Below are 12,329 nucleotides of genomic sequence, written 5' to 3' on the forward strand. Positions count from 1 at the left end.
TTCCTTACACTGAAGAGGAGTGCTGCTGATCGCGACTCCAGTTGTCTTAGAGCTTTGTAGCACTGTTAGGGGTTCGCTGGCTGGGAGGGACTTCAGGAGATTTGCTTTCGATGAAGCATTAGGGAGAAATTCCTAATTATAAGACCAGGGGAGTTGGAGGCAAGATGCTGGGTATGCTTGTTGCCTGAAAGTTGCTGCTGGGTATCTGGTTTGGGGCTGCGAGAAAAGACCGGCTTTTGGCATAGCTTGTCATAAATGGGGAATCACTTTTCTTGGAGGCCTTCAGAAAGAGGCTGGGTAAGCGTCTGAGGGACTCTTCAGGACCAAGGCTTCCTACCATCCGGGCGAGGGGTGGTGGTTGTGCTTGTCCGGTGCATTTGTGTTTAGCCAGCTGCAGTCAGGTTAGCAAAGAAAATGAGATCTGGCAAGCCTTGCCCTCCAGGCAAGGACCACTGTCAGAAAGAAGCAAACACGAGTCCCCTGTTTTGTCACTAATGAATAGAGACAAAGCACCTTTATCCCTCATGTCATGTGAAGTCACGCTGGTGACTTCTCAAAAATGGAAAAGACGAGAGGTGTCATTTATTTATTTTGCAAAAACACACACAACTCCCAACAACAATCTTTTGCCTGCTTCTGGAAAAGAATGTCGCTGTGAAACTATCTCATGGTCCCTGAGGGTAACAGGGCCATCCTTATTGTGTGTGTGAGATTTGAGCAGATTCCTGCATCAGAGATGCTCCTCTTCATGTGTGCTGGGAAGGGAGACCTTTCCCATTTATGATAATGTCATCAGAATGCAAGACATGCAACTGAAAGCAATTGAGAGCAGAATTGTTCCTGATAGATGTGGTTAATCTGCGTCATACCCAAATGGTAGAATTCAAAACAGCAGCAGGGATTTTGCAGTGAGTTTCTCAACATAGGAAGCTGCCTTATGCCAAGTCAGACCATTAGGTCAGTACTGCATGCACTGGCTGCCAGCAGCTCACCAGGGTTTCAGGCAGGGGTCTCTGCTAGCCATGCTTTGGAGACACCAGATATTGGATCTGGGACCTTCTTCTTGCAAAGCCGATGCTATTGCCCCTGAGCTGGGTCCCTTCGCCCCAGGTGTTTTGAACGATCACGGCTTTTCAGAGCTCATTTTCCCCACTGATGGGATTTCTGCTTCCTTTAGTGGGGAGTCCCATGAGCTATATAGCCTTTGGTGCAGATGAAAATGCTTCACTATCAACTGTTGTTTTCATAAAACTGCCCTGAGATCTACAGGTATGGGGCGGAATACACATTTATTAAATGAATGAATGAAACCTTCTGGCGGTTCCCTCATTGCGAGAAGTGAGGTTACAGGGAACCAGACAGAGGGCCTTCTCAGTAGTGGCGCCCTCCCTGTGGAACACCCTCCCTTCAGATGTGAAGGAAATAAGCAGCTATCCTATCTTTAAAAGACATCTGAAGGCAGCCCTGTTCAGGGAAGTTTTTAATATTTAACGCTGTACTGTTTTTAACACTTGATTGGGAGCCGCCCAGAGTGGCTGGGGAAACTCAGCCAGATGGGTGGGGTATAAATAATAAATTATTATTATTATATTATTATAAACAACACGATGGAAGTATCACAATTTGTTAATGGCGATATACTCAACCCTAAAATACTCAGTAGACAACGTAAAACCTGAGATTTAGAAAAGCTATAAATAAGTAACTCCCCCAACAAAAGCACATTTTTCCTAAGCCTATAAACCTGGGCTCCAGAGGGGCTCTGTGAGCAGGCTGTTGCATATATTTGGGGCCATTACTGAAAAAGCCACACTTTCCCCATAGTATTTCTTACCTCCTTTTTCAATGAGAGAACTGTGAGCAGGGTCTCCAGTGTAGACCTTAATGAGCTGTGCATTATATACAGCTATGCCTGGCATTACCGCTCATTTTCCATGTGGCTCCAGAGGAACTGGCAATGCCATGATGCTGAGCTTAACCCTGTGGTCAGAGGCTCCTGCCTCCCCATGGAGTTTCAGATGCCGCACAGTAAATTTAGGTGAAGGTTGACTTGGCCCAACCTATAATTTATGGAAATAAAGCCCTTTGACATGTGTTTAGAATTAGGACATGAGAAGCATAGCTTTGCCATGCAGAGAGTTATGAATAGTAGTCTTCCATTTCATTCCTTGGTGCTTGAAAGTCTTTTAGGTCTTGGGATATGCTTTTAGGTCTGGAGCAAGTTTGGAAAAAGTCCACGTATCATTATATAAGCTATGCTCACAACTCTAGCATTTTGTGCTGCAATATCTCCCAGATTCTGCCCCCCTCCCTCCCTCTCAGCTACTTCAGTGAAGATACGGTACAAGTTGTAACAAAACATCTGTTGTTGTGGTCACCTGCGGTTCTTGGCTGCATTTGCTCGGAGGACATTTTCAAATTAAAGGATGGCCAGTGTCTTTTTTAGACAAGAATGGGCAAGATTATCAGAATTGGCTCATGGTGCAAAATGTTAATTTCAGGCATGTGCATTTCTAGGGCTCTTGCTGACATTATGTTTGAAAACCTGAAATAAAAAATATTCTAGGTTTGACCTACTGGCTCTATGAGACACCTTGACTTGATGCTGAAGCATTTGCATGTGCAGTGGTACCTCGGGTTACAGACACTTCAGGTTAAAGACGCTTCAGGTTACAGACTCCGCTAACCCAGAAATAGTACCTTGCGTTAAGAACTTTGCTTCAGCATGAGAACAGAAATCGTGTGGCAGCGGCGCGGTGGAAGCAGGAGGCCCCATTAGCTAAAGTGGTGCTTCAGGTTAAGAACAGTTTCAGGTTAAGAACGGACCTCCAGAACAAATTAAGTACGTAACCAGAGGTACCACTGTATTTAGAAGAGTACAGTGTCAATAGGATGCAAGTATTCAGTGATCTGATTCACATGGCATGGTAAACCTAACTTGTTTACCATGTGTCAGGGAACTGCCATTGGCTCAGAGGCGAGAGGAGGAAGGGGAGATGGATTACAGAGAGCCTCCAAAAATCGTGGGAAGCAGCACTTCCTCAGCGGAGGAAGGAAGCCATGCCTCTAGTGGGGAAGAGCTGCAGGGCTCGGAGGGTGCAAGGTAGTGCCAGGACACCTTGCCAGAGCAAAGCGGGGAGGAGGGAGGTCCCCCTTTACCCAAGCCTTCCTTGCACAGTAGGCTTTCGCGCAGAGAGGGGAGGCGTCGGCTGGGGGTCAAGAGACTAGACTGCTGGGGAAAGTTTAAGGACCGCCCACTCTCAGATTCTGCTAGTGATTGAGCAAGACATGGAACAGAGGCGTTCTGCATTGTAAATGTTTTTGCACCAATAATAAAGCCTTTGAAAAGACCAGTGAGGGATCTTGCCTGATCGCTCTCGAGCAACCACACCGATAGGCATAACACCATGCAAACAACAAGCACTTGTTGAAGCTTCAACAATAACATGGGGCGCGATTCCATTTTGTTCCTTCCTCCGTCTTTTCTTTACCGCTGCACCGTGTTGAACCAAGCCAAGGTTTGGTTTCCATTTCATCTAAGCTGGGACTTGTGGTCATTCTGTCTCCTTAACCAAGAACAGTCCTTGGCTACAGCTCATGGTTAGTGAGACCTATAGCTTCACCACCACTCCTGGATTGGATGACTTGTTAAGCCAAGTCTTGGCTTAGCTCAACTCAGCAGGAAAGAGGGCTTGGGAGGAGGAAAGCAGCTGCAACCTCCTCTTCGGGAAATCTCATGGTCCTGGTAAGTTTAGCGTTATGTGGGAACGCAAGCAGTGTTTTTCATTATGGTGGTTAAATGAGTGCTGATGAAGCTGGCTTTGGAGTCTAAGCTGAACCTGTTTCTTTTCTTTAAATTTCAGAGATTATACCACTATATGGAATGTCCAGTTACATAACCAGGGAAGATCAGTACAACAAACCACCGCACAAAAAAATCAAAGAACGGCAGATCGATCGCCAAAACCGTTTGAATAGCCCCCCTTCGTCCATCTACAAGAGCCATCTAGGAAACTGTTCCCCAGTCTACAATGGCACCATCAAGGCTCACAATGGAGCCGCGAACGGGGGAGGAGGAGGAGGAGGAGGAGCAGCCGTGCCTGTCGTGAAAAAACCCGAACGCAGAGCAAGAAGCAGCCCAAAGTCAAGCGAGCAGGAACTGCACGGTAAAGTTAGCTGGTGCTTCTTCGTAATATATTTCAGTTTGTTTTTTTTAAAAACCCCATACTCTCAATGAACTAAGCTAAAGGGGCACCAATGTCATTCAATGAAGCATCAGACGCATAAGCAGTAAGCCGAGTTGCTTTCGTTTTGAAGTTCGGAAAAGATTGGGACAGGGGAGGTTGGATAGAGCTTTGCTTGTTCTCTCTTTGTGGAGCCACTTTGTGCATTACATAGTAACCTGGGTTTTCCCATAGACTGTACACTCAGCAGGGAGCTGTAGCTAAAGGGAGGTCCCTGAAAGAGGTCCCCTGTATTTTGTCCTTTTTGGCAAAGACATCGATCACATTTTTAGGTTAAAACATCAGCACTCCACCTATAGTGAATCCGGAAATAACCCTTGAATGCTGTCTAGTACCAGCATTAAAAATACCTTCTGGGTTGTATCTAATGCGGCGCGTGCCGTGTTTTGCTCGTGTAATGGAACTTCCTCTTGCCCTTCTCCCCTGCCTCCTGCAAATCTTCTCCAAGAAGCCCCCCCCCCAGCCTAGAGTGTGTGGGGAGAGGGGAGGAGGCTGAAATTTCATAGGGCAAGCAAAGGTCTGCTGTTCCAGTGGTTGGCAGCATGGGATACAAGTGCTGGTTCCCTTGGTATTTTAAGAAGTACATAAGATTAGATGGCTTTCCTGCATGTACGTTAACTTGGAAGTAAATTCTATTAAGGTCACTGGGACTTACTCCCAAGGAACTATGCGCAACTGCTACTTGTGGGCTTTGTTAAATTCCAAGCTGCAATTTGAATGCCAGAGTTTAGCTATGTGAAGAAGTACGTCGTTTTGCCTGCATATCCCTTTCCAACATGCAGCTTCATGGAATGACCCTGAGTTCCAGTGTCCTAAGAGTGAGAGAAGCACTTCTCTGAGTCCACTTTCTCTGCACCATGCATAGTTTTATATAGTTTTTAATTTTAAAAAGCTAACCTCTTCTATATGCATTAAAAGCCCCTGCCCAATAAGGAGTGGAGGGCAAGTCTTTTAACTGCATTGCAATATTACCCCCATTAGTTGCAACTCAAATTTGTAGCCATTACAGATTTGTATGCGAGCAAAAACGGCCGCCATCACCAAACACATTATGCTCCCTCTCCTGGAGATTAAAGCAGGAAACATGCTGAATGTTTACAAATCTCTGGAGGATATAATTTGGGGCCAGCTCAGTTTGGCCCACTTTGACTTTCAGTTCTCCAGCTGATGGACACTGGGTCCTGTTTTCAGATTTCCTGGGTGCTACACGTTCTAAATGATTATGCAAAACCAGCAGCCCTCTTTTGTCATAAAATATACCTTTTGGCTGAAGCTCTTCTGGGTACATATGCGAGTAAACACCCCTTTCACCACCTGCAAGGTCTACACCCACTTCACTTGCAGGAACGATGAAGGATGATTCCTTGGAGCTATCTGGCAACTGTGGTCGTTTCCTTTTTTCCAGACACAACAAATGAGTTGCTCAGGCCACAGAGTGAAGCGTACATCAGGGAGTGGATGTAGCAGATGCCCTGCCCATTGATTTGCTTCACACCCAAACCATTTCTTATGCCCAGGAGTGCTACGTTTGTCCTGTGTTCTTGGCTTCTCTACTTGAAAAGATCAGGCAGTAGCTGATTGAAAAAGATCCTGTGTAGCCTGATATATATCAGGGACGTCCAACTCCCAAAAGACTGCAGTCTACTCCTAGGGGGGAAAATTGCAGTGATCTACCCATGGGGAGATCCCAATTTCCATTCTCTTTTGGGGGGAGTCGAGCCATTAATCACTCACATACGTACAACGATAACTCCGTCTTTGGCTTTTGCAATTGTGCACAAATGAAGGACAGAGCAAGGGGACAGGGCCGGGTGATCTTTTTCCCCGGCGGAGTACAATGAGACCACAATCAACCACAATCAACGAAGGATCGACCTGTCGATCGCGGTCGACCAGTTGGCCATCCCTGATACATATCATAACAACATAGAGGAGCTGGGTATGTTTAGCCTGGGAAAGAGGAGACTGAGAGGAGATAGGATAGCCATCTTCAAATATCTCAAGGTCTGTCACATGGAAGAGGGACCATGCATGTTTTCTCCTGCTCTGGAAGATAGGACACGAACCATTGACTTCAGGTTACAAGAAAGGAGATTCCAACTAAACTTTCGAAAAAACTTTCTGACAGTTATGAGCTGTTTGGCAGTGGAACAGACTCCCACGAAAGGCGGTGGGCTCTTCTTCCTTAGAGGTTTTTAAGCAGAGATTGGGTGGCCATGTGTCATGGATGCTTTAGCTGAGATTCCGGCATTGCAGGGGGTTGGACTGGATGACCCTTGGGGTCCCTTCCAACTCTTAAGATTCTATGATGATATGATTGGTTATGATAGAGCTGCTCCCAGTCAGAGGAAGTCATACTGGATTACATGTACAATTAGGCTGACCTGGTTTGAGGCCGCTTCCTATGCAAAATAGCAGCAGAAGCTGTTTGGTTTGCAAAAATCCTGACATGTCTCTGTCTGAGTTGCAAGCATGTTGTCCTAATACTGCAGCCGCACATTGCATGATTAAGAGCGTGCATCTGAGATAGAGGCTGCAAGTGTTTTGCATGTAACGCAGAGTCGGTGGGCACCCTTGGAGAGTTGCTATCGCCAAGGTCTCCTTCCCCTTCTGACTTAGTGGCCCCCAAGGCATTTATGAAATGGCACACCTGTGTCCAGGTCCACAATGCTCCCCTTTGTTTCCAGTAGTGATGACTCACGTCAATAGGGTCTGCATGTCAGAGCTACAAAGGTTCGCCTTTCTTCCTCTCCCCGGTTGGAATGCTTGGCCTTGCCTTTGACTCCAATATGCAGCTCCTAGTGCTGAAGTTTCAAGAGGGGGGAAATGAATGCTTTTCTTTTCTTTTGGTTTGTTTTCCCAAGCTGGCAGAGGGGAAAAAAAGTGTAGCTGTTCTTCCACCCCGCTTTTTTCAAACGGGCATTGTGCTTTGGCGTTTATTTGCTTCCGTCTTGCAGGTCTCCGCAAAGATCCCTTTCGAAATTTACCGATGGCAAAAGTGGCACAGGCAAGCACTGCCTTGGATTTTTCTGCTTCTCAAATCTCGCTTTTGCTTTCAACAAATTCTGGCTCGGCGCTGAATGCTGCAGGAAATAGTAGCTTTAATTTAATTTTTTTGGGCAAAGCTAGGTCTCCTGTAGAACAACTGGGATTTTTGCATCGGGCACCAGCTGTTGGGGCTTCAAAATGAGCAGATATTCCTGAGCACGCAAGTTCAGCTGTCCTTGTTTTAACCATGAACATGTAACTGCGTCATATATCAGTGGACGCTCGGGTTGCCAACATGATCCGTGCAGGATGCACGTTCGCAATCTGCAGCATTCACAACCCATGTCTGCGCACACGCGGGTTGCGATTTGGTGCATCTGCGCATTTGCAATGTGCAATTTAGCGCTTCCGTGCGTGCGCGGCCCCCCAAACCCGGAAGTAACCCGTTCCGGTACTTCCGGGTTTCGGCAGTCCGTAACCCGAGAAAACACAACCTGAAGCGGCTGTAACCCGAGGTATGACTGTATAACCTCTGTATAGCCACTGCTAAACAGACACTAGGCTTGGCCCTCCTCTCGTGTTTTTTGGGGGTGGGGGTAGGGATGAGGAGGATGAGAGTGACATTTGCACATCTGGTTTTTGGAACAGGCTAAGAAAAATGGTTGGGTGGGGAGATGCAGCGCTGATGGTTGATTTGGAGTGGGGCTTGCTACAAAACGAGGTGTTGGGTACCGAGAGGACACGGGTGGCGCTGTGGGTTAAACCACAGAGCCTAGGACTTGCCGATCAGAAGGTCAGCGGTTCGAATCTCTGCGACAGGGTGAGCTCCCATTGCTTGGTCCCTGCTCCTGCCAACCTAGCAGTTCGAAAGCACCTCAAAGTGCAAATAGATAAATAGGTACCGTTCCGGCGGGAAGGTAAACGGTGTTTCCGTGCACTGCTCTGGTTCGCCAGAAGCAGCTTAGTCATGCTGGCCACATGACCCGGAAGCTGTACGCCGGCTCCCTTGGCCAATAAAGCGAGATGAGCACCGCAACGCCAGAGTCGGCCATGACTGGACCTAATGGTCAGGGGTCCCTTTACCTTTACCTTTACCTAGGCACGACACAGATGCAAGTGATGGTTCTAGTGACTTTACCTAAAAACCACATTACCCTCTGCCCCACCCCTTTCTGTCCCTGCCCTTGTCCTATCCTTAAGAATGGTTCAGTCTGGTTTTTGGAACAGAGGCTAAGAAAAAGGTTGGGTGGGGAGATGCAGCGCTGATGGTTGATTCGGAGCGGTGCTTGCTACAAAATGGGGTGTGGGGTACCGAGAGCAAATTGGGGGGGGTGGTATCTGGAGGAAGCTGGCAGGAGAAATACCAGGCTAGCGCTTGTCAAGGGAAAAGTGGGCACTCTAGTAAATTTCTAAAGGAGGCATTTATTACAGAAGAAGCTGTAACATACCACTAGCAGTCTCACAGGACAGAAACTTCTGCCATTTTCTTTGAGTAGTTCTGCTTGTTTGATGGATATATTTGTGTTGCTTTTCATGTGAATAAGTGCTCAAGTGCTCACATCAGTTAAATGGGATGTGTTTTATTACATTTCGATACGAGGGAGCAGCATGCATGTTTCTGGGTACGCAGCATGGCTGTAATTGTGACCAAAGATGGAAATCTCAATAGTAATCGAATGCCAGTTCTGGGGCTAGGCCAAAGCCATATCAAAATTCACCAGCTACTTTGGGGTATGTGCTATGAAATATTGAAAAGTGCTGTGTTTCAGGGGAGGGAGACAACATGTGAAAATAAAAGGAGGGCATTTGTAACATCTAAATGTGAAAGTACTGTATGTTTTGGCGGTGAACCTGAGGTTATTATTTCGTATTTGAAAAGTTCTTCGGATCATGCTGCCAGACTCACGGAAGTTGGTTGCTTCTCCTCTGCCATTCTTCACCTAAAAGAAGTGGACTTGTTTTCTTCTTCCCTGGCTCTGATTAGGAGATATTTTGAAGCTACATTTTTCTGGGAAGTTCTGCAGGCTGCACAGCTGTGGAGCATGATCGTGGCTGGAAAATGCCAAGAAAACGGAATGAAGTCAAGTGCTGGAACATTCACTGGGTCAGCTAGGGAGTGCTTTTTAGTTAAAATTGCACAAAGGAAAGGACAGAAAACAATGCAGGAAACGTTAATCAAATTGGTGTGTGTCTGAGAGGAGGCTGAATTTGTTTACCGCCCTTCCAGATAATCTTAAGAAGACAGTCTTGCCCTTTGGATTTCGGTTTTGCAAAGTTTGCTTCCTAATGAAACTGCAAGCCGAGGAGTTTCAGAAATACCTTCAGCTCCTTAGGTTGGATACCCTGCAAGCTCTGAAGTGGAAAATTGGGGAGGAATTTCCCAGTGAAGGCAAAGAACGTGCATTTCTCAAAGCCATGGAAGCTCTTCCTGTAAGGCTTTTAGAGCCAAACGCACCAGAACGGGGATGTTTAAAAAGCCTCTTGTGGGTCGGCTGTCTTCCTATTTAAATTTACTTAGGACATTTTGCCATTGCACCTGACAATCTTCTCAGCAGGATGTTGCGAGGAGCAGTGTTTGGATGAGCTCCATTAAAGCACAAACTAATTTTGTCCAAATGGCCCAGAGAGGGGAAAGGGATGTACATAATACAAAACTGTGTGACCCTCAGAAGGTCACAGGTCCGCTGTTCACACAGTGTGGCACCAGCGATGTGTTCGGCGCTGAATAACTGGAGTCGTTGGCAAGAGATCGCTTGAGTTGGGTTGGCTTAAGCAGCCAAACATACTTATTTAAGAATGTTTGGAGTTAGAGTAAATTGCACCTTACCGAGAAAATTCTGCTCTCTTTTTTAAAGCGTTTCCCATAGCATCGCTGAGAGCGTTTTGTGGTAGTGTGCTGGATTAAAGAGCCTGGATTCAAATGATAGCTGTATTTCTGTCTCCATTGTTTGGAAACTTCAGCTGGTGCAGAATTTGGCAGCCAGGTTGCTCACCAGGGCAGGATGGTTGGAGCATATCATGCTGACCCTGGCCAGGCTGCCCATTAGTTACCAGGCCCAATTCAAGGTGCTGGTTTTGACCTATAGAGCCTTAAATGGCTCAGAACCACAACACCTCAAGGACTGCCTCTCCCCATATGAACCTACTCAGAGCCTGCGATCGTCATCCGAGGCCCTTCTTCGTGTGCCTTCTCCACGAGAGATCAAGAGGGTGGAAATACGGCAAAGTATTGGAAGACGCAAGAACTACCCACTCTGGAAGAATGGCAGATGAAGGTGACTGAATTTATGGGACTGGCGGAGATGACCGGCAGAATCCGTGACCAGAGGAAAGAGACAGTGGAGGAGGACTGGAAAAAATTTAAATTATATCTTAAAAATTGTTGTAAGATTGTGGACTGTTAAGATGTCAGGGGGTAAGAAACAGAGAATTACAGCTGTAAATAATAATGTTAAGAAACTTGAGAGAGATACAAATAGAAAAAAGGACTAAAGGGTTGCTGAAAAATTGCAAAACAAGGATGCAGTGTAAGGGAGGTATGGGGAAGTCACACTTTTTGTGTTTTGTATATGTCTATTTCTTTTCTTTCTTTGTGTGCGCTGTTGTTTTCTTTCTTGTCTTTTGTTGGTTGTGAAAATTAATAAAAATTATTAATCCCATCCAAGAGGGTGGAAATACGAGAAGGGGCCTTTTCTGCAGCGGCTCCCTGTTTGTGGAATGTTCTCCCTGGGGAGGTTCGCCTGGCGCCTTCATTAGACACTTAGGCATCAGGTGAAAACGTTCTCTTCAACCAAATGTGTTTGTGGAAAGTGGGGATTATTGGTTTGTTTTTGTTATTGTTTTTATTATGTATCCTGCTTTTTTTATATTGTAATTTTATGTTGTGAACCACCCTGAGATCCATGGATGAAGGGCAGTGTCAGGTGCTGGTGGTGGTTGCTCGTGAGTAACCAGGCAAGACTCCGACCTGTCTTTTACAGGTTTTGGTGCAAACTATTTACAGCGCAGAACCCCAAAGTTCATGTCCACCTTAGTCACTTACAGATTCCGGGAGTGGCCCCTTCCGGTTTCTCCCCCAACATAATAACTTAGACACCCCAAATCTCCACATCCCCTCCTTACGTTTCACCCCTCTGCGCAAGCTGGGCGACGGAAACGGCATGTCTGTTTCCTGGTCAGCCGGTCTAGATGAGGTGCTTGGACTCTCAGTAGCGTCTTCGAGCCCTGCCCTCGCTTGGCTACCCCCTTCCCCCTCTGCTCCACTGGAGGTGTGGCTTTTCCCACCACTGGACAAAAGTGTCAGAATCTCTCTGTATTTCCCTGCCCCACTCCCCTGTTCCGATGGCAGTCCCCTGACAGGCAGTATACAAATTTAATAAATAAGAATAAGAATAATTGTCAGGGTCAGCATGCCTCTGAATGCAAGATGCTGGGAATCATAGGCGGGGAGACTGCTTCTGGGCCCTTTTCCTGTTGTGGGCTTCCCACAGGTATCTGGTTGGCCATGGGGAGAATAGGATGCTGGATTAGATGGGCCACTGAATGGCATGATCCAACATTGCTGCTCATACATTCTTAAGCCAGCGTGGTGTAGTGGTTAAGAGCAGTGGACTTGTAATCTGGTGAACCGGGTTCGCGTCCCCACTCCTCCACATGCAGCTGCTGGGTGACCTTGGGCCAGTCACACTTCTCTGAAGTCTCTCAGCCTCACTCACCTCACAGAGTGTTTGTTGTGGGGGAGAAAGGGAAAAGGAAATTGTTAGCTGCTTTGAGACTCCTTTGGGTAGTGATAAAGAGGGATATCAAATCCAAACTCTTCTTAAGCCCCGGCTGCAGTGGTCTTGAAGCTGGACCCTGATCTGTTTCCCATGTCTAATAGAAATCCAGCATCACCTCCGCTTAGGTCAGTGTGCGCTCTCACAGGCACAAAAGTTTAAAAACAAAGCCCAGACCTGCTGCACTCAGAGCAACTAAATAATGTTTTTTACAGCCGGTTTAGTCCGAGTCAGGCAAAATATCTGATAAAATTATTTACTTTTTAGGATGCAGGAGGGAACCTCCGCTATTCAAAATGCGATGGGGGTGAAAATATGTTTT

The 12,329-nt window shown here is 46.6% G+C and overlaps 1 protein-coding gene across 1 annotated transcript in view; it reads left to right on the plus strand.

Annotated features, from left to right (window-relative positions):
- Positions 1–12,329, plus strand: part of FNDC3B (fibronectin type III domain containing 3B) — a 274,382-nt gene that overhangs the window by 158,786 nt on the left and 103,267 nt on the right. The window contains exon 6 of the mRNA XM_083739234.1: positions 3,864–4,166. Within this exon, the coding sequence (XP_083595360.1) occupies positions 3,864–4,166 (303 nt within the window). The remainder of the gene's footprint in view (positions 1–3,863; positions 4,167–12,329) is intronic.

Source organism: Podarcis gaigeae, assembly GCF_964106915.1.
Source record: "Podarcis gaigeae genome assembly, chromosome: 5".
Lineage (NCBI taxonomy): Eukaryota > Metazoa > Chordata > Lepidosauria > Squamata > Lacertidae > Podarcis > Podarcis gaigeae.